This window comes from Emydura macquarii, unplaced genomic scaffold (genome assembly GCF_026122565.2).
Source record: "Emydura macquarii macquarii isolate MOO-44397 ecotype Brisbane River unplaced genomic scaffold, CSIRO-AGI_Emac_v2 contig_554, whole genome shotgun sequence".
Classification (NCBI taxonomy): Eukaryota; Metazoa; Chordata; order Testudines; family Chelidae; genus Emydura; species Emydura macquarii.
This window is the reverse complement of record NW_027130691.1, coordinates 4,492,641-4,515,335: the sequence shown is the minus strand read 5'-3', so window position 1 is coordinate 4,515,335 and position 22,695 is coordinate 4,492,641. Positions and strand designations below refer to the sequence as shown.

At 39.2% G+C, this 22,695-nt stretch overlaps 1 protein-coding gene across 1 annotated transcript in view; it reads left to right on the top strand.

Moving 5' to 3' along the window:
• PTPN11 (protein tyrosine phosphatase non-receptor type 11) overlaps positions 1 to 20,557 on the top strand; it is a 37,851-nt gene extending 17,294 nt beyond the window's left edge. The window contains exons 7-16 of the mRNA XM_067539496.1: positions 3,091 to 3,187; positions 3,712 to 3,791; positions 3,903 to 4,061; positions 7,710 to 7,841; positions 9,273 to 9,427; positions 10,619 to 10,686; positions 11,531 to 11,682; positions 14,981 to 15,093; positions 16,178 to 16,279; positions 18,895 to 20,557. Coding sequence (XP_067395597.1) covers positions 3,091 to 3,187; positions 3,712 to 3,791; positions 3,903 to 4,061; positions 7,710 to 7,841; positions 9,273 to 9,427; positions 10,619 to 10,686; positions 11,531 to 11,682; positions 14,981 to 15,093; positions 16,178 to 16,250 — 1,029 coding nt within the window. The 3' untranslated portion in view covers positions 16,251 to 16,279; positions 18,895 to 20,557. The remainder of the gene's footprint in view (positions 1 to 3,090; positions 3,188 to 3,711; positions 3,792 to 3,902; positions 4,062 to 7,709; positions 7,842 to 9,272; positions 9,428 to 10,618; positions 10,687 to 11,530; positions 11,683 to 14,980; positions 15,094 to 16,177; positions 16,280 to 18,894) is intronic.
• The last annotated feature ends 2,138 nt before the right edge of the window (positions 20,558 to 22,695 follow it).

The following is a 22,695-nucleotide window of genomic DNA, read 5'->3' as shown; positions in this document are numbered from 1 at the left end:
GTCTTGCTACCCAGATGGTGTTTATAAATTACTTTCTCTTTAAGCATATTAAGGATTAATCCCTCTTTTCCTGTGAACTACTGGATAGAGATGTTGGCAGTAGTCCTTTTTCTTTTGCTTCTGAAAAAAGCTTTTTGGTGAATTTAATGCTTGGATGGTGCAGTGAATTGAGAGCCTGCAATTATTATCGCAGCCAGATTTATTATTGCACTGTGTACAATGTTAATGGGCTTGCTATAAGTCACTGCTGCTCCTGGGTCTCTCCTCAGGGATGCACGGAGCAATAATAATGAATTGTAGCAAGGGCATGTTTGTAGTCTTGCCCATTCGAGTCCCATGTTGAAAGAACCCGGGGCAAACTTTGCTTGCAGGTTATACAATGGACATGGTTAAACGGGCAGTGTGGTAGCTTCAAAGTGCTAATTATACACATGGTGTTCAGTGCGATTGGCTTATTCTGGCACTTGAAGAATCCTGCAGTATGGCAGGCACATGTTAGCAGCTGACGTGAACTTTCTGGAGAACTTTGCACCATAAGTGAATTGCATGGTAGTAATACTTTGCACTAGTATAGCATCCTCTGTTCTTGGCATTCTACAAACCTGAAGACTCACTACTCCCCTGTAGAGACCTTATCTTGATTCTAAAGATGGGGGACCTGAAGGGCAGAAAGGCTCAATGACTCATCCAAGATAACAGGTGTTTTGTGGTGGAAAACGGAATTGAATCCAGGTTTTCCGACTCCCATGCTAGGTCTGTAACCACTGGACCATCCTGCTCCCTTGACCAGTGTCGTCATTTCTCCATCTGTAAAAAAGGGATAATCATACTTGCCTCTCTTCATAGGGGTACTGGGAGGTTTCCTTAAAGTTAAGCATATATAGCACTTTTCATGCAAAATTCTAAGTACCATTACTGCTCTTGGTGCTAATTTTGCTCTCTAGTCCTATTGTGGGACATGTCTGTCTTGATTATTTTTACTCTAATTCGGCATTAGGATGAGAAAATAGTTTGTAACAAGACTGTAATATCCTTTATTTTTCAGGATGCTTATCACCTTCTAGTTTTCATCTAGAGTTGCTTACATAGGATCTACGTTATTAGTTTTTCTCTTAACACCTCACCCCCCTGACAAAAAGCCTTCCCTCATTATTTAGGATTTGCCTGGCTGTTGCTTACAAGAATCCACTCCTCTTCTTGAGAGCTTGTGTTGTGACTGCAATATAATCTCTGGGACTTCCCAGCAGCATTGCTACATATTTGCAGTGCCGGAAGTGGAGGAAGAAAGCCAAATAAGGCCCAGAGGAATTCAGTTAAGATAGAGAAGACCAGACCACAAAGTGCCATGCTGTCTTTATGGAGTGCTCAAATGGTTACTAAAGTTAATTATTGTTTGCAGTGTTGTTGTAGCTGTGTTGGTCTCAGGATATTAGAGGGACAAGGTGGGTGAGGTAGTATCTGAAGAAGAGCTCTGTGTAGCTCGAAAGTTTGTCTTTTCACCAACAGTCCAATAAAAGATGATACATCACCCACCTTGTACTCTAATAGCTAATCATTAGCAGCATTAAAAATAGTTCCCGGCTGCTAAGACTCTCTCCTCCCTATAACTCAGCAGCCTTGAGAAATATGAGCAAATATCTTTGTTTTAAATCTTTAGAAGTAGGGTTCAAACCAACCCCCAATGATCTGGGGCTCTCTTCTTTGGACATACTTGCCAGAAACTCTGCTTGGCTTCTTTTCTTCTGCTCGTCCTTCTCCCCCCACTTCTTCTTGAGGACTCCCCACTCCTTAATCCACCCTATTTTTTATTTTCCTTCTTAATGCAGGCAGCTACTCTAGCAAAAATCTAGTATTGTCTGGACAAAGTGCTCAGTTCCTTTTCATGCCTTTGCTGGGTGTGTGTGTATGTCTCTTTTTGGTTGCTTTAATTGTATAAGCACTTCCCTTTCAAAGTAGTGTGAACACTGATCGGTACTTTCAACTTTCTGTGAGGCAGTAGGTATTGTCCTTCTCAAGATGGAGCGAGAGTCTAAAATACTTGCTTTGTATCCAACAGTGAGTCCATATCAGAGACTAGGTTAGAACTTGGTGCTCCTTGGGTCCCATTTCTCTGCTCAGTCTCCTAGACCACATTTTCTACTCTTCTGGGAGTCACTGCTTCGGAAACAGTAACTAGCTGTTTGTTAGCTGGGGGCTTGAAGTTGAGATTCTTGGATTCTCTTCTGGGCTTTTCAGTGACTGAGACTTTGGGCAAGTCCCTTTAAATCCTTCTCTGTCTGTTCTTTCCATCTGCAAAATGGGTAGGACTATGTCACTGGTGTGTTATGGAGCTTCGTCACCATATTTAAAAGGATTTGCGATTCTCTGGTTAAACTGCTTGGAAAATCTGAGCCCAGATTTTTGCTTCAGACAATGATACGGGTCTTTGAATTTGCTTCGTGAGGTCCCTTGACATAATTGTGGTCCCATATGGCATGGGTTGTGGGCAGACTAGAAATCTATCCAGAAGATTTAAGGTGGTTTCGTTTCCACTCTATTCCTAATACTTAGAAGATTTTGTCCATAGTTCAGTGTGTTGAGGCATTAGCTTTCATTTTGCAGTTGGCTTGTTGTTTCCTTTAGACTGCCAAACTTCTGTATTTTAAAACAGCAACAAAAATTTTGTCAGTTTTATGTAACCAAATATTGCTTCTGTATATAATGGTCCATCATAGAAAGTTGGATTTAAAGAAGACCAATCTGTTATCCCGTTATCTGCCTCAAAGTAATAGAATGAAAACTTACTGATGCAGTGGTTATGTGACTTACAAAAGTTGAATTCCATACCTAAGGTTTTGTATTCAAAGCTGTCAGATGTTCTTTCTAGTAACTATGCTTTTTGAATTTCCTAATTCAATGTGTTTAACCCTTTAAATCAACTTATTAAACCGATTTGATCATTGATGCATAAGATTTCATTTTTCTAATGATCTGTAGTATAATAGTCAAAAGTCAGACTCTTATCTAGAGTTACCTCTGTGGGTGGTCTGTCATCATTCCCATGTGGTGGAAGTTTTAGTGAAACCAGTCGTTTGTGCCATTTTCATCTAGACTTTACAACAGCAAGAATGCAAACTTCTGTATAGTCGTAAAGAGGGTCAACGACAAGAAAGCAAAAACAAAAACAGATACAAAAACATTTTACCTTGTAAGTATTAATCCCTTTTTTATTTTTTTCTTGTTTCCTGTTAATATTGGGCTTGTACACTCATGTATCCTTTCACAGTGGAGCTAATACTTATTGGCCAGTAATACAATGTTCTGACATTAAAACACCAACAAGCTAAACTATTGCTCAATGATCAGAGTAGTAAGTTTAAAAGGATTAATTTGTGCTGTAGTGATGCAGGACAGAATAATTATATATACTTTTTATATATCTCGTATTCAGATTATTGCAAATATGAAGCACTGACTAAATAAGAGAACAAACAACTTGATGTTTGATTTTAATTTCTTCAGAAATTTGAAATTGTCCTAGGGAGCAGGGAGAGAGGAAAGGTTGAGTCATCTGGCCATTTTCTTAGCTATTAGAAATGGTAAGTAGTCAAGTACATGCAAAACTTGGCCTTCATGTAGTTTGTCTGGTACTAAGGAACCAATTACAAGTTGGCTAGTTAACAAGCACAGAATGCAGCAGTCTAACATGCTATTTACTTATCCTTCTTCTAGTTGATCATACCAGAGTTGTTCTACATGACGGTGATCCAAATGAACCTGTTTCAGATTATATCAATGCTAATATTATTATGGTAAGTGTATTATTGCCTACTTCAATCTGTCACTGTCTTGCTATCCCCACTTAAACAAAAGAAACTCGTTTTACAATCACATCGTTCATTGATATTTGTTTTGATCTCTAGCCTGAATTTGAAACTAAATGCAACAATTCAAAGCCAAAAAAAAGTTACATTGCTACTCAAGGCTGCCTACAGAACACAGTGAATGACTTCTGGAGAATGGTGTTCCAGGAGAACTCTCGCGTTATCGTTATGACAACAAAAGAAGTCGAAAGAGGAAAGGTAAAGTGGAATCCCTAGCGGGCCCCAGTAAAAGTCATTAAGTTTGAACACAAGTAAGGACTAAACAGACTTCAGTCACGCTGACTTACAAACTGAAAGATGGTGACCTTTGCAGCTGCAACTCCCATTGCAGCTCTGGGCCCTGATCTGCAAGCTTCCGAGTGCCTTCTCCTCTCACTGATAGTAGTTGGTGGAATCAAGGACACAGTCATCTCACAGGATTAAGCTCTTGTTTAATAAAGGCTGACTAAATTACAGCTGCCTTTACTTATTGCACAGTTACATAAGGGGAGGGGACAGGTGCAGGAACTGGTGCAGCCAGGCTGGCACACTGAACACTTCAAGGGAGTTAATGCTCTGTGCTTAAAACTAAAATATTGCTGTTTATTGGTATCAAGCCCAAACTCTATTGGTTGCAAGGCTTGTGTCGATTCCATTTGTATAAGCAGGTTGTGGGGTTTTTTTATTAGTGTGAAAATAAACTTCTTGGAGTGCATCACTTATTAACTGTAAATTTCTATAATGTTAAGTGAAATTTCCTGCCATGTGTTCATGCAAGCCTGAGTAGCATTTATCGGACAGCCAGAATGTTTCTTTCCTTCCTTCTTTACTTCCACTACTTTCCATACTTGGTATTGATAAAACTCTTTGGGCTTGTACATTGAACTCGTCAACTGGATTGTAACTGCATCCAGATGAGAATCCCCAAAGCAGGAATGATTTAGCACTTTTATTTCCAACATCTTGTCTTCTGCCTCCAAGTGCAAACTGCGTGCCGTGTTCTGCATGAGCACAGCTGCTCACTCAACACCAGTGATCTGGGAGTCTCTAGTGAACTGCTCTGGCAATACCAGCATGTTTAAAACGTTGAATGAGAGAACTTTTACCGTAATGTATCCCTAGAACCTCATCTTGTTTCTTTAAATGCAGAGAGATCTCATTTGTTCCCCCCTCTGCAATCTGGAGCTGCTATTCTGTTTCTGGCTGCTAAATTTGTGGTATGCGTGGGTGGATGAGGGGAAACAGAAAAAAGAGAAATGGCTCAGAAATCTTGATACAGTGGCACTAATAGTACCCCACTGCTTATGTGCAGCCTGGTTTTCTCTCACAGGAGTGCTTTGCCTTGGATTTTTGCAAACATTTTTGCTGATGAGTCTGTACTTGTTCTCTTCGTTTCTGTGCCTTTCTGGTGTTCTTTCCTCTACCTCTTTGTGAATATGATACTTTGTGTTTGGATTTTATACATCATGTCTTCAGTAAAAAGAAAATATTCCACTTGGTATGATGAGAGCCTTGAAGAAGGTTGAGTGAGAGGTTGGCTAATGCTCTGTTATGTAACAAACAATTGACAATATTTTTTCCTGTTTGTCTAAAGTAATAAGGAATTGTAATACACGTAGTACGGAAGATGGATATCTGTAGCTTTTGTTGGCATTCTTCCCCACCTTAAAGTCTCAGCAGGCCGTGGGTTGGCCCTGGTTTTGATTTCTGAGTTACTAACATCCTGCCTGCCCTTCATTTAAAAAAAAAAAAAAAAAAAATCAGAGACCTCTACCTTGGTGGCTTGATGAAGGACTCTATGCTGCAGGTTCCTGCTCAGAGTGCAGTAAAGAAAGACCAGCTGGCCTTCTGGAAGGAGCTATGCCTTGGCTTCCTTATTCCTGAGACACAATGAAGAGATTTTGGGTGGTTTCAAAGGATTCATGCTTCAAAGCACCTTCAGGATCCTGTAGCTTCTTAGTTTCTTGCCAAGTGGGCAAGGCTCATCTTGACTTTCACTTTTTGATGTATATTTTTAATAAAGGATTGCTAGAGGTTGCTGCCGCTCTAGCAATAGCTGTTTTGCATAGGCTTTACTCCTCGTTCCATCAGTCAACACGTCTCCTGCACATTCCCCAAGTTTCTTGGCACTTCTCTCTAAATCTTACCAGTCTGCTCTCCACATTAATAACATAGCCCTTTCAAATGATTGAGTAATCAGATCATTAAAGTACTGCATCATGTGCTGAGTGTTTCTGAGATATGCTTCAGACTTTTCTCTTCAATAGATGCTGGTCAGTGTCCTAGTTGAATATGAAAGCTTTTACACCCCAGGCCAAGATGCTTATAGATCTGCAGGAGGAGGAGGGAAGCATCTTTCCCAGAGAGGATGACTTAAGGAACAGTTGGCTTAAGGCAGTAAGGGACCCTGAAACTGTCTCAGATCTATCTAGGACTCTTAATGCGGCAAAATATGCAGTGGGAGAAGCAAGCTAAAACAAATCATTACGAATTAAAATAATTACCTCAATAATTGTCTCCACCTTGTGTGTCTCAAAATAATGCAGTCTTGGAGGGGATTCACTGAGCTGATGCACAATGCATCCACTTTCCCATACTGATGACTCATTAATATTACACATTATTGTGGAGACTCTTTATGCCGAGAGCTGCTTCCTTGTTTAATATCTTGCATTAAAATGGCAAATGGTTATCGCTGTCTACTTAAATCCGAGATGTGGGTATCAGTGCCGCTTGTGCTTTTTGCATAAAATACAAACAAAAGCTGAGTTCCAAAGCACTGTGGCAAATATGTATGCAGTTGTCCTTCATCTAACAATATCTGCTCATGTTGGCAGCAAGATACTTTTCTCTGTCATGTTTTCCTATCTGCTGTTGAGTTTTGGCAGTGAAATTATCGACCTTCAGATGGCACATTTATGGGGAAGTTGTTCTTTACAGTAATCTGTGTGTGGTCTGCATTTGATATTGCTAGAAAATCTGTTTATGTATCTACTACAAATTATTCATTCCTATGGTGCATGGACTGGGTTTGCATTCATAGGGTTTCAAAAATCATTACTGTATCTAGCTATTCCCTGTTCCTGTTTTCACTTGGTTCTGGAGAACTTGCTCCTTGTTTTATGGAACACATCATCACAGACTTCCAAAGGAAGTGGGGGACTCAAATTTAAACCAAGCTTAAATAGAAAAAGAGACAGCATTCTGCATCCCGTGGAGAACAAGTCCCCATTGTTTTGTGGATGGACTGGAGGGCCCAGTGAATGTTTTGTGCTCTGATTTCTAAACGAGGTAGAGGTCAAACTTCTTTCAAGATACTTCTATACTAAAAATGCTCCATTCTTTTGACTTATGCTTGCAGCTTTAAATATTAGGTTTTAGAGCTGCTTGTGAGGTTAATGCATTCCCCTTGAAGTTCTCCATGTATTAAAACTACTTTTGAGGTTGGTGTGTCATATACTTCTAGGCTTTCCTCTTTATTGACGCTTTTTTTTTTTGTAATCTACTGAAGATGAGCTGAAGCCAACAGCATCAGGAATACTGCTGGAAAGCAAAAATTTCATCCCCCCCCCTTCTTTTTCCCCACCAACTATTCGTATTGTCTTGGGCCCTCCAAGCTTTCTTACGTTCTCTTTTTTTTTTTCTTCGTCTTGCAGAGGAAAAAGAAATATTCATCTTGAATGAACATTGGGTAAAACAGGCAAACCTGCCTATTAAACTAGACTTAGCCAATCTGCACCAGGCTAGTAACTGTGTGAAGTGTATATTTATAAAGACCAACTCTAAATCTTCAGAAAACTGTATTTTTAAAAACAAATCTGGCTTATGAAATCAGATATTAACTGCTTTTTTCCTTGTGTCTTCCAGAGTAAGTGTGTCAAATACTGGCCAGATGAATACTCATTAAAGGAATACGGGGTTATGCGTGTTAGGAATGTTAAGGAAAGTGCAGCTCATGACTATACGCTAAGAGAACTTAAACTTTCTAAAGTTGGTCAGGTAAGTAGTCGGTAACATTTCTTTTTTCCTTTCCTTTTTTGTTAGTGTTTTAGAGTTTCTAACTTTTAATTTAGGATGCAAAAAAATATCTAAAAGGACCAAACCTTCTACTGGCCACAAAGAGAGAGAGTCTGGGAACAGGCTTTTAATTTAATATCAAGCCCTGGTCTCCACTTTGAGGCTTGAGTTCTAAGTCAAGTGATTTTGGTCTTCTGAGCTTGGGATAATGACTTAACTCTGCAAATTCTTGTAGCCAGTATTTAAGCACTTTGGCAGAGAACGTGTCTCGGTAGATCTATTGGGAGAGCTTAAGAAAAGCTGGTCTTGCCCTTAAGGGCAAACCAAACCATCCTTCAATCTATTTAGGTGCTTACATCTGCCCCTTATCTGTAGTATCTGAGGTGCCTTGCATCACCTTGATTCTTCAGGTACCTATGTAACGGCTGCTGTTAGTCTACTCCTGATCTGGGGCTTCTGATCTGGGAGCTTTCCTGTTCGCCAGTACCAGAGTAATTCCCTTCTGCCATATTGCCAGGTTTAAATGTTTTACCTGTTGTTTATTCTGCAGCATGCAAAAGTATGTCAAGTTGATGAGTGTATAGCACAGTGTCGCTGCCCTGAAGAGCTTAATCTGTGACAGAGGGAGCTTCAAAACAAGGGGGTGGTAATAGGGGAGGAGATTGCAGTGTAACCACATACAGTAACCAAGGCTAAGGCATGTGCACAGTGTTCTTGACTTATGTATGAATGAAAAGGAAACTGACTCTACTTGCAAATGTTGAAAGAAAACTCTGGATTTGTAGGATGGGAGGGAGTTGGCTTGGCAAACCAGTTCAGACAGAGCATTCTATGTGCAAGGGATCGTGTGGAAAAAGGTGCAAAAACTGCTGAGGGAGAAGCAAACAAGCAGGTTACTTAGGCTAATGGCACCGGCAAAGTGAGGCCTTGAATATTGGGGGTGGGGAGGAGAGCACAACATGGCAAGAGGCTATGGCCCTGATTCTGCAAGTACGAAAGCATGCAAGTCATCCCACTGAAGTCAGATTAGGGTCTAGGTCAGGTAAGTGGGCAGGGCGGAGTCATGCAGCATCTTGAAGGTGAGGACAAGAAGCTAGATATTGATGCAGTAGAGAAGCAGGGAGCCAGCAAGGAAGCAGATGACATGGTCAGATTACGAGGCCAGGAAGAACTGTATTGGAGGTTGTGTTTGTCTGGAGTGGAAGGAAACAGTGTTGGTGTTAGGGAAGATAGAGGCGAGGTTATAGTAATTGAGAAGAATGCATGGCCTTTTTAGTTTTTGACAGTGTTAAGAAGTCCATTGCTTTTTCCTTTTTTTAAACTGTCTGACTCATCCTGAGCAAATGGATGCTTGTGGGTGGGTTTCTGTTGATATGTTTAATTATTTCACGTATGTTGGTGGCTGTTTTTCAGGGGAACACTGAGAGAACAGTCTGGCAATATCACTTCAGAACCTGGCCCGATCATGGCGTACCCAGTGATCCTGGTGGTGTTCTGGACTTCTTAGAGGAGGTTCACCACAAGCAGGAAAACATCGCTGATGCAGGCCCTGTTGTGGTGCACTGCAGGTACTCTAATGCCACTGAACTCCTAGCTTGTGCAGTAAGCTTCTTTAAGAGTTAGATCCAGAGGGGTAGCCGTGTTAGTCTGTATACAGCAAAAATAACGAGAGTTCTGTAGCACTTGAAAGACTAACACATTTAATTTCAGACGGCATAACTTTCGTGGGCTTCAGCCCACTTCTTCAGATGCAGTTGGTAGAAATAATACAGCAAATATAGGCAATATATATAGGAGACAACATATACACATCCAAGGGCATTTACAACAATGGGGGAGGTGGATGAAAGCCGGTACTTGAGGCCTAATGACAACCATTGAATAGGAGGTGAGAATGGGTGATCAGAGCAAATTACTTCTTGTAATGAGAGCCATTCCAAATCGTCAAGTACCCGGCTTTCATCCACCTACCCCATTGTTGTCAATGCCCTTGGATATGTATATGTTGTCTCCTATATATATTGCCTATATTTGCTGTATTATTTCTACCAACTGCATCTGAAGAAGTAGGCTGAAGCCCATGAAAGCTTATGCCTGCTGAAATTAAATTTGTTAGTCTTTCAAGTGCTACAGAACTCTTGTTGTTTTTTTAAGAGTTAGAAATGTCTCATTCTGAAAAACGGGTTTTTTCCTGGATCTTTGGCTATCCAAGAAAACACTTGAAGTTTTTTTGGTATATGAGATCCAGCATCAGAAATGAACTTAGGAGATAGAAAGGTAGTTTAAAAGGGAGTCTCATATATACAATACATTTTTAAACTATCTAAGTTCACTTCTGATGCTGGATGATTGGAATCCCAGTCTTTTTAATGGTGGTCTTATTTTTTTGTGTTTTCCTAAAGGGGAGAAGCTCCCCCCGCAATCTAGTATTGGTTGCTTTAAGAATGAGACACTTTTCTATATGGGGCTGTAGGGAGAGGCATGACTTCGTGCTTCTCTCTAATCCAAGTATGTTTAGTAAACTCCAAATTATGAATTATGCTGTTTCATTGTATTACGTTTGTCTTCTCCAGGTATATCACATTTTGTCTCTAGTTAGTTAAGGACTTCTGACTATTTGGCAGGCTGTAGCTCAACTCCATTTATTTGATAATAGAGTCCAGTACATCTTTATATTGAACATTATGTAGGTTGGGCTACTTTGACTTTAGTGCCTATTCAGAAAGGAAAACGTAATGACTTCCTTATTTTTTTGACAGTGCTGGGATTGGACGAACAGGAACTTTTATTGTGATTGATATTCTTATTGACATAATCAGAGAAAAAGGTAGGTCCCCAGTTCATTTTCTTCACAAGTACCGTGAAAGTGCCATTATGTGATCTGTGAGAAGGAGACAATTGGTGAAGATCAGGGAGAAGTTGCAAGGTGTATGTTTGTGCCTGGCAGAAATCGCATCCTTTGAGATGTGCTCCCATTGATGGCCAAAACCCGGAATGAGGTTTTTTGCATCTCCGCTACAATGACTATATATTCCATAGTTTTTGTTGGAATACCTGCTTTTTGCCAACACCTTTATTCTGGGACTATCCATTTGTACCTACCATTTGCCATCTTTGCTGCCCAAAACATTTTAATTGTCTTGGTTTCCTATTTGTGATGGCAAGTTGCGACGTTTTCTAAAGTTATAGTGGACAGACAAGGCCTTGTTAATATCCTTTATGTAGCTCAACATAAAGTTAGTGCTATATTGATATAAGGTCTTTCCTGATCTGAAGACCACTCAGCGCTTGTCTCCTTTCTCAGCTTTTTTTCTTTAAGTTCCAAGTATTCCACCTCTACCTCAGTGCCTCTGTGTTATGATGAATGTGTCCAGCTGAAGACTGGACATGACTTTATTTCAGGTTTAATAGGGCAGTACAAAGTTGTGGTTCCTTCCTCCTCCAGAACAGCTTTGCATCTTGTCTTTAGAGTACTGCAAGTTTTATGTACAAATGCTTAAACAAGCATCTCAGACTTGGATTTCCCCACCAAATTATTTTTACAGTAGCACCCAAATGTGCTATGTGTTTTACATTCGCAAGGGAAAACAGTCTCTTTGTCCCAAAGAGCTGACAGTCAAAAAAAAGAGCATGTTACACTGCTGCACTAAGACTGTGGTGGTCTTTTCTAGGCGTGGACTGTGACATTGATGTTCCCAAGACCATTCAGATGGTGAGATCGCAGCGCTCAGGGATGGTTCAAACAGAAGCACAGTACAGATTTATTTACATGGCAGTACAGCACTACATCGAAACACTACAGCGTAGAATTGAAGAGGAGCAGGTATGTTGGTCCCGAACGTACCATGGTCTTTGTGCAGTGATGGTGATTAGGAACTTGATGCAGTGATGGGAACAAGCCGAATTGCCCTGTTGCTGTTTATTCCTTTTTGCCGCATATCTAGTATATGTTGATTGTTTACATCAGGAAAGGTCTTGTACTATTACACTACCCGTTCAAAGAGCTTTGCTATATATTTCAAGTCACTACTCTTAAAAGACTTACTGAAACTGTTTGGAGGATTTAGATCTTCTAAAGTAGTCAGAAAGCTTGGTGGGAGGGAGAGAAGGTTCCTCCATCACCATTCCAGCTTACAGTATTTGCATGGAAGTTGCAGCAGCGTCTGAGGCTCAGTCCTGCATTCCCTGTTTACTCAGAACGCCTGTTAACTTCACTGATTAGGTCCGTAGGTGCAAGGAATGAAAGGTGAAGACTCTTCATCTTAATAAAGAAGATTCCCTTGCGCTTCATTGTACATCATGTGTATTTCAACAGTTATTTCAAGTGTCTCCATTTAATCTGTATTTAAAGTGTAGTAATTGTATTCAGTGGTAGTCACTGCAGCACCTGTCTAACATTTTAAGTGTTTATTAAAAGGTGATTATGTTGGGCTTAATTTAAGTCTTTGGCATGAAATACTTTTAAAGAATGGAGCCAATGTTATTGCTGCATAATACCCAAGGAAGAGAGCATTTAGCGCAGAGACCCTTGTAACAAGATAGAGTGAGTGCGCTGGCTAGTTCAGGATTAGTTGCAGTTGAACAATGGAAGCACGCTTTGCTCTGGAAAGCTCCAGCAGCCCCAATATACCTTTGCAGATTGTTTATATTGTGTTGCAATGGAGAAAGGGCTCCTTCTTTTTCTATCCTTTTCTTCCTTGGCTCTTTCATTCTTTCAACCCTTACCCTAAATGACTGCCATCCTGGGTTCTTAGCCTTGTCTGGAATGGCAGGGATGTTCTCCTCTGCAGTTCTCCATACTCCTGCAGCAATTACATGGCTAAAGCTATTGATCTTTCTCCCTCTTCCAAGACCATTTGCGTCATCTGTGTTACACACCTAATCTCCATCACCTACAGAACAAGAGTCCTCAGGCACTTCAGACATTTTTCTTTTATGGCTCTGCTATGTCCTACCTTGCCTTAAATCTCACTAAAGTTTGGAAATGCATGGAGTTCCTGCAAAGCTATCATCTTCCAGTTTTATATATTATTCATTTCACTTGCAGCCCTTCTCAAAATTGCCTCTATTGTCTCATGGTGTTTGTTTTCCGTTTCAGTATAAATAGAACTAATACAATTACAATAGCATCTGATATTAGAATAGAGGAATCTCTCTCTCCTATAATAGTCAGATTAAATCTGTAGTCATGTAAAATTTATACTACTGTGCTAAAATGGTGATGAGACTTAAACTGGATTCTAAGCTTTTCTTTACTCTAATACAGTAATAGTGCTTCTAGTTTTGGACTAAAAAGCCCTCTGACGCGCTTGTAGTAAACTAATGTCATCCTTAAGCAGCTTTGTGATGATCTGCTGGTGCTCCACATGTGCAGTGAGAGAGAGGAACAAAAATGGATTGAAAAGGGTTGAGAGCGTCAGTAGAATGAAGGCAGCATCTGAGTGTCTTCTGGCCCAATTTGTAGCTTATTTTGGGGTGAAATTTACTGCTTCCATCCTTCTTTCTACCAGTGAACCCTCCCAGCTCATTCCCTTCTTCTCTCCTCCCCCCCCCCCCCCCCCCCGTCTGTCTCTTCTGGGTGCATGAAAACAGCTACAGAGTGAACTGGTTTGGTTAATTTTCTTCTTGGAAGCAAATATATATATTTTTAACACTGAATTAACTTGAGTAATTATTTCTAATTAGGAATAATGGAAATGTGGTTGGAATAATTACACTGAATAGTAGAAATAATTATAATGAATTAGCAGAGTCAGAGTAAGGAAAGCCTTAGATTTTCATCTTCATGGTTTGTTTTCTCTAATTTAGTCAGATCAAGGAACAGAGCTGACTTTGGTTCTGCTTCAAGCAGTAGGCTTATCTTATACTGTAAAAGCAGTAGTGATTTGGCATTTATCACATAGTTAGAAGAATTCAAAACCCAATTTTAGGCTGCAGCATAAAATTGACCTTTATTAGCTGTGTCCATGTGAGAGGTATTACAAATTCTAAAATTGGGGCAGAGTCTGAACCTTTATTCCCCTTTTAAATCTGATTTTTGAAAGGTTACAGCAACAAAATAATTGGTTTTGACCAGTGGTCAAGGTGATTTGTCAGGAGAAAGATGGGAGGCAAAAGTGGTAGAGCACATCACCTTTCTAGTGGCAGGTGTGTATAGCCACATAGGCTGAGATGTTCAAAATTGCTTTAATGGGAATTAGGAGTTGAAGGCTATGTCTTTACTTAAAATGCTACAGTGGTATTGCTGCAGCTGCTCTGCTGTAGTGCTTCAGCATAGACACTCACTCCAGCAATGGAAGGGCTTCTCCTGTTGCTGTGGTTAATCCATTGGCAGGCAGTAGCGAGGCTGATGGAAGGATTCTTCCATCGACCACACTGGGGATTAGGTTTGCATAGCCAGTCTCTGAGGTATGGATTTTTCACACCTGGGAGAGACCTAGCTATGCCAATGTAAATGTTCAGTTTAGACCATCCCCAGGTCTCCTAAAAGGCTTTGAAAATCTCAGTCATAGGATTGATTGGATCATTCGGTGCTGCTGGTCTGAGCATGTCAAGAATACACCTTGGAAAAAAATTAGAGTAGGGCTGGCACTCGTATTTGACCTTTTAAACCTTGACTTTGGTATATATTTAACTATTAATGTCTGTCCTAAACTGGAGAATGATGCGCATTTGCTGTAGAGATCAACTGGTTGTCACTGTCTACTGGACAGTGAAGCGTGGATCCTTTTCCCAGGTTTGGATAAAGAAAACACCTTCATGTTGTTCATGTTCATTTGTGTGAATTCATGAAGTTGGTACATCTGGTTTGAGACTGAGGAGTGAGCAGGCAGGGACTAAGAGTTTTTTGTGAAGAAATTTTTACCAAAAGTTGCCAATAGTTAAAGATAAGCTCCCCCCCTAGGAATAGTGCACCGCAGACTTCATGTTGTAGTTACAGAAGTGAAATCTTTCATGCTTTAACTTATATAAAATAAAAAAACCTCTTCTCTGAAAAAAGTAGGTTTGGCTAATTTATATTTAATTTCTTGAATTTAATCTCTATTATCTTCCAAAAATGTAAGTTTCTGTTTTTATTGGTGATTCAAAACCTGTTTAATTTTTGTGTTCACTTTTTTCAGAAGAGTAAGAGGAAAGGGCATGAATACACAAACATTAAATATTCTTTATCGGACCAGACAAGCGGGGATCAGAGCCCCCTTCCACCATGTACTCCGACCCCAACCTGTCCAGAGTAAGTAGCAGTTTCTGAAAGTAGCAAGTGAGTTCTGAAATGCCTATGAATTCAAGCAGATCCGGCAATAGAGAGCCTGGTTGTGAACTGTTTTTCTTGTCAGAGTTTATTTCTAATCATATAACATAGAGGAATTCCCTGAGCAAACTCTTAATCTCTTTCTCTACTCACTTTCACTTGAGAGTCTTTATACATTTTTTCCTGGTGTCCCCACAAATGGCATTTTTCAATCCTGCACTGATTTTTTCATTTAACGTAAATGGGGCCTTGGTGATAAGGAACTTTTAATTCATTAAAATATATGAAAAGGATAACTTGTGTGTGAAGCACTTAACAATGTAAAATATATCGATGGTTCTGTAAATGGAACACAAATTGTACGGGGTCCCTGCAGCAGCCAATGAAACAGAGCAACTGTTTAGCAAGCATTTATCATGATCCCCTAACAGTAGTTTAAGACAGAAAGTAAAGAATACTGCATCCCATTGAAATGATCTGTCTGTCTTGCATATTTCTGCAGTGACCATCATCGTGGTATCTGAGCTTAGAGGAAACGTAGGTAGAAAGAACTCCGTTACCTAAGCTAGAATTTAGCCCTGGCACAAAAGTTAATATTTTTATACTTGGGGGTGTGGTGAGGTGGAGATGGGTACCTTTGTTAATCCCTGGTTTGGAGAAGGTTGGCCGGAAAGGTGGAGGAAAATCAGTTTACACTTCGCCATTCTGTTTCCCTACTGTGTTGGTTTTTTTTGGTAGCCTCTTCAATGACTAAGATTGCAGTAAGATTGCAGTGCCACCCTACTGTAATCTAGCTGTCATCCTCGCCCAAGTTTTGTGCTGACTTAACTCTGTGCAACCCTGTTGACGTTCAAGTGGACAACTTCAGTGCTTGCATGGGGTAGAGTTGTCAAAGAATTTGCCCTGTTGACAGGGTCCTTCAGAAATCATGTGTAATACTCTGAACCCAGAAACTGTCCTTTGAAGTGAATTGAACAAGTTATTGGCTAACTTCATTGAATTATGTGATATGTACTTATTTTCTAATAAACCTGACTTTTCCCCCTATAAAAATCTGTCATTGTAGAATGAGAGAAGATAGTGCTAGAGTATATGAAAATGTGGGATTGATGCAGCAGCAGCAAAAAAGCTTCAGATGAGATGTACAGAAACTTCCATGTAAAGGAAGGTATGTGCATTAGAAATTCTAGTATGGTCTTGCCTAAAGCTGTTTTTATTGCATTATGGCATGGTTTAACATCATCAGAATTCAATTATGAGATGTGTTGAATCCAAGAATCTTTGCCATAGTGTGAGTTGATTTATCAGTTAAAGTATTCCACATCATTTCCACAGCAACTTGATTTACCGATTGAGGAAGGTAATATTTTGGACCCACATCTATTACACAGTGCCTTTTGGGCTGCACTAGCAGATACTGTTTACTCCTTATTCAGCAGATAAAAAAATGGAAGGGGTTTTTACTGCCTAGAATTCTTTAAAAATATTAAAAAATAAATAAATAAAAGGCTATTAACACCCGTCCCTCCCCCCCTCATTCCCTAAAGTCCAACATCCAAAGAAGGGAATTTGAAGAGAAAGGTTGTGACTATTTGAAGTGCAGGTATCAGAAAAGTGACTCTCAGTACGGCGTATCTTCTGACTGAGCACATATACTCCCTATTAGCTCAGACCTGCAATCAGTGCGGTCAGATTCTGCACACCTTTCTGATGTGCAGTAATTCCATGGAGCTCACTGGGTCTGTGGGTATTGGTGAGGGTTGCTGGATTAGGCTGTAGGTTTGGTCCACTGACCAAATACGTTTTATACTCATGTTAGCATTGCTGAGCTGATACAGGTATGGGAGAGTGGGGTGGATACTGTTCTGCCTCTGACTGTAGAATGTCTGTTATTGGCATAGATATAAGAGTCAAGCAAGAATCAGATGCTGTCAGATTTCAGCGAGAGTCTGCAACACCAGCCACTTCTGTATCTCATTAAATAATTTTGGATGTGTAAACAGCCATTTTGCTCTGGAAGTCCATGACAAAATAAATCTAGGCGTTCATATACAAATGACATCATGGGAGCTCCGTTGCAGAGAATAGCTGAACTTTAAAACGTCTTAAATGAAAACTTTATACAAGATTTTAGTACCTGGGTTTAATGTGCTTATGTGATGGGACGACACCACTTCAGACAGGTGTCTGGGTCAGTGATCTGCAAACACATGGTTAAAGTAGGCCTTTATATGATTGATTGTAATTGCTCTGTCAGAACTATTATGGCCTATGAAGGACACAACACCCGCCCTGACCAATAGACTGTAAACAGTATCAGAGTTGGAAAGTGGTCCATAAACTAGGTGTTGTTAAATAAGTCATGGTCTCATAATCTGTTTAATGGGTTTTTGCAGTACATCCTGTTTTGGAGTCCACATTTTCTATAGCTCCTTAATTAGTATTCTCTAGATCCAGGAAATAGCACACATCTTAAAATCCTCTCAGTTATGTATTGCCACCCACTCCGCCCTTAAGGGAGTTAAACTACTAAAACCAATTTTAACTTACAATGGGAGTCTGCCTTCAAACTTCATAAGCAAGATGGAGTATTAGCTCTGACCTCTGGCTTTTTCTCTGAATGGCCTGCCTTCTGTGTGTTGGCATTGGCATTCTTTCCTTTAAGTGAACTGGATGCTTATGGAAGATATTAAATAGACAGCCCTGAAGACGAAAACATTCCATCTCTGGAACAGATCCAACATAAATAGCTGCAATGCAAGCTTCCCCATGCTGCTTCGCAAGTGTGCTTTGATCCTGGCTTACGCTAGGGACTTGGAGACCACCTCAGGAGGCAAGGCAGCAGTTAGTCTAATCCTTGACCTCTTTACTGCCACTGTAAGAAAAGTGCCAACTGTGTTTCTCTGATGGGGACAGGTGTCCCCAAGGAACTGGACTGAAATACTAATTGACTTCAGGTCCCAATTGGATATGAACGACTTTCAATCACTGCCAGATCAGGCCAGATTGGAGCCAAGGCTCTGGAATAGGGAGTGAAGGTTCCGCATCCTATTATTGATACAATACCACTAAACTAAACCCTTACTTTCACTCAAACAAGTACTTGAATTGATTCTTAGATTATGTTTAAATACCTATCATTTTTTGGCTGCTCCCCAGTCAAATGTAATTGAATATATTTGTTTCACTCTTTCTGGTTCTCATAGACTAGCCCAGTACTGCAATTCTTGATTAGAGAAACAGCAAAGGATCTTTGAATTTAAGTTTTAAATGCATTTTATTTTAAAGTTAGGTTTCTATATTCTTTTGATGCATTCTTAAGTTTTGAGCCAAAACTACCTTATGGTGGCCCTTTAAAGAATTAACAGTATAGTCTGTTTTATTGTCCAGGCCAACTGACATGCAAAATGACCAGCATAAATGGTGAAAAGTAAATTAGATCTTAATTCTTTCAGCATCTACTCTAAGAAGTGGGTATTCTTCTTCCTTTTGTGTTTAAAAAAGGACTTCAGACCTGTCACTATTCCTTTTGGTAGAACATGTTTTACAATTGTAAAGTGATCATGGAAGAGGTGGGATATGCCACTCCATGTGAAAGTTGGGAGTTTAAACTGATGGGATATTTATAGTTATATGAAATGCCACCTGATATTTTAGATCTAAAGTCTATCACTGCTGTTTATGGTAAGGGTCAAAATTAAGTATTTCCATGCACGTTCAGAATGATGAATTATTATGGTACATGTTTCTAAAGGGCTTTTAATTTTTTTTCCCCCTTCCCAGAAATGAATTTTGTTTTTAAAAAAAGGTCAAGAAAGAGATGGAAGAAGCTTCACATGAAGAGTGAACTTTGAAGGCTTGGTACCTTTTTATTTATGGTGTTTAACCCTTCAATAATAGGCAAAACTTAAGACCATCTAAAGATCATTATATCCTTTCTCTGCAATACCTGATTTACAATTGCTCATTTTTTCAGATAAAAAGGAGATCCTCTCTACAATGTAGAAAGATATTTTGTAGAATCTTAATTGTGAATCCTGCCAACTGTTAGACTGGCATTCACCTGCTTCAAATAGCAGTTTTATTTCAAAATCTGGTTATTAACATTATTTCTTATCAGAGCAGTTGTGGGGATTTTTTTTTTGAGTGGGGAAGCAATGAGGTTGGTAAGTCCATTATATTAATATAAAATATTAATGGGAACAATACTTGATTTGTTTGAAGACAGTAGATCACCCACATTAATAGTTGGCCACATGATAAAATTTGTCCTAATACATTTCAAAGTTGGTCTGAGTTTGACAGGGGTGAGCAGTTACTCTTTGACATGAAGGTGCTTTTTGTGACAGCTGATGGCTTTGATTACTTCTCAGCTGAGTTGCTGGATGGGCTATTTTTGAGTAAATACAAAAGGTAGCCTTTGCATCAGACTAGAGCATTCTCTAGATGACCTGTACCCAAGATACCAATTTACAGCCACTCCGTCCAAAAATGCAGCTATGTTAATTCGTCAGTGTTCATTTATTAAGCAAGAGATTGGCCCTGTGGAGTTGAGACATTTTAGGAAGCTGCACAATGGCACTTGACAACATATTAAAACAATGAAACTAGCAACCCACTGTGCAGCCTGTTATCTTATGCTGAAGTGAACCCCTTCTTAAAAATATAGTTATTGGGCCTTCTGGTTCTCAGTAAGGCCTTACACTAACAGAGGTAACTCATTTCAGAGTCGCCTGAGGGAAGGGACTACATGGAAACTAGCTATCACCTAAAATTGCCTTAGTTAAAAGAGCAGCGCAGGTACCAGTCAACAGCAGCTTGTTCTGGTCTATTTCATCAGGCAGGAGTTTCGCTGACATTCTGCCTAAAGTGCCTTTCAGAGCCACATCCAATTTGCTGTCCATGTTTTATTTTAAAAAAAACAAAAACTGCATCTATTTCTAAAAACACTTTTGATTGTTATTAATGAAACAAAATTCTCCCAGAGTGATGGCAGCAGTGAGAGATGCTATTATAGTGCCATAGTTACCTGGGTTTCTTCATCTGCAGAAGAAGGGCTTCTCAGTTTCCTGCATTAAAGAAACTTTGCCCTGTCCTGTTGTCTGGATCTGGATCTCCCATTGGAGCCTGTAGCCACTGTGTGTGTAGTAATAGCAGGATCAGGCCCTAGGAGTGGGTACAAGTAGGGTCTTAGCAGCATCTTTCCTCTCACTGCTGGGGGAGTTCTGTGACTTGTGATGAAGCCACCAGGTGGTATTGAGGAATTATCATCATTTTTATTTAGAGTATGCAGATAATGGTAATCATTGCATTGCATTGCATTGCTGTATGTGCAGTAAGGGTGCAGAGGTGCTGAAGTTACATTATTGGTCATATTAGTGAAATTATGCAAAAGGCTTAGAGTGTAATTAGTGCAACATTTGTGTCAGGCCTCTGATGTGGGGATTGCATTAGCTTTCTCTGAGAGTGCTTTGCAAAGTCAAATACTTCACGTTTTGTGTTGTCTGAACTGAATGAAGGTGCATCTTAACTTTAAACTGAACTTGGTTACTTGTACTTCGTTATAATACCTCTTGTCTTCTGGTTCTGGAACTCCTGTCACCAGCATACCATAATATTTGTGTCTTAGTGTCAATCTATAGCACAGTCATTAATATTTACACCCTGTCTAGATCGAAAATTCTTATGGCTTGATGAAAGGATAGTCAGTTTTCATCTACTTGTGTTCGTTCAGTCACAAATACAATATTTGCTTTATATCACCTTCCTTCCCCAGCCTCCATGTACAATTTCATCATGTTGATTTTTTCTGCAAAGGTTAAATAGGGATCATTTAAGTGCCGAGTTGTGTTTTTGAATTGAGTAATGCAATAACAGTCTAAATGTCTGTTGTTTGAAAATGTTGTGTAGCATTACACGTCGTGGTGCTATACGTCATAGGATGCAGCCAGGCTTTAAATCAGAGGAAATGGAGTGCATGTTCAGAATTAGAAATACTTTGTACCAAAATGAAAGTTCAAAGGAAGAAACTGTACCTATACAGAAAGGGTATCAGATCCTCTAAGCAGTAGCTTATGAACTGCACTAATGTGACCTGTCCTAAAGATTGACTTGTATGGGCTGCAACCAATAATATGGTTGTGTATTCAGCATAGAGCTGCCTATTATAAGATAGCATGTAAGCTCTGTAGAACTCACCTCTATAGTTATTTGTTCTTGGAACTGGGGAAATCTCATTTGTCTAGAATGTGTGTTAATCTTAAGGAACACATGATAGATTAATGTTTTTTAAATGAGAAAAGATTCCAAAAGATTGGATGTTAGAAAGAGCTGTTTCTTTTTAACTGGAGCGTCTGGCCCTGCTGAAAACCAGAGGGGGACATCTTGCAAGTTACAAACCAACTGCCTTTCAAACATAACCGACAGAAGAGTAACTCTTAGTGTGTCTTTCTCTTTTAATTATTGTTTTAAACATTCGTTGTTTTATTACAGATCAGATGAGATATAAACATGCTTTGGTACAGGGGGAAAATGGATACTTGGGTTTCCTGTATTTTTAGTGGGTTTTTAAAAACTAATTTAACATCACTCTACAAGCTATTGCTGTAACAATCGAATGGAAAAGGGATGCAGTTTTGAAGTGTTCTATTGTAGAAGACTTTATACCACAAGGGAAATTTAAACCAATTCTGAAGGCACAATATTTTATGCCAGCAAGAATCTGCTGCACACCTCATTTAATGAATGTTTTATAGCATACACTTTAATTTCAGGTAACATTTATTAGGACTGATTTAGTTCTTCTATTTAATCTTGACCAAACTTTTTTTTTCCTCTTGAGGTATATGTGTTCAAAAATACAACTTCATTAGCTGTATCCTAGCTATAAAACTTGTTTCCTTTTCATTGTAGGGATGGGATAAATCACAGTTGGTACTAGAACAGTTTTTTCATAACTTCATTATTTCAAATTAATTTTTTTTCCCAATTTTAAATAGCGAAACATGTAATTGTTAATTGCAGACCTGATTATTTATGACACTATTGTGATTTTTTTTATTACAGTACTAAAGGCTAATGAAAAAAGATCCTTTATTAGGTGGACTAGACCGTACATTTATTTTTTCCTGCAATGTATGAAGTATTGTACCAGAGTATTAAATGAAATGTAATATTTTATTGAAAAGCTCTATCCTTTAAAAGGAGAACATTTAGGATGTCATCAATTTGATGTGAATCATGTAAATGTTAATAATGATGCGCTGTTTTATTATACATTTAGTGTTTCAAAAGACTCACTTATTGCCTTTTGCCCACATACATTCTGTAGACCATTTACAATTGTCAAAATGTGACATTAAAAGAATAGATCATGTATAGAAATATTAGTGGTTGTTCATTGTTTTCTCTGCTGGTATTTATGGGTGTTAGTTCAGCTGCTTTTCTAGCTGCGCTGTGATTTTTATTGCTGCCGGGTTATATTATCAGAATAAAAGCATATTTGTAAACATCAGAATTAAAAATTAGGAATAAAAATCATTTTCTTATAAGATGGCTTTTGGCCATTACTCCAATTCTTTTTCT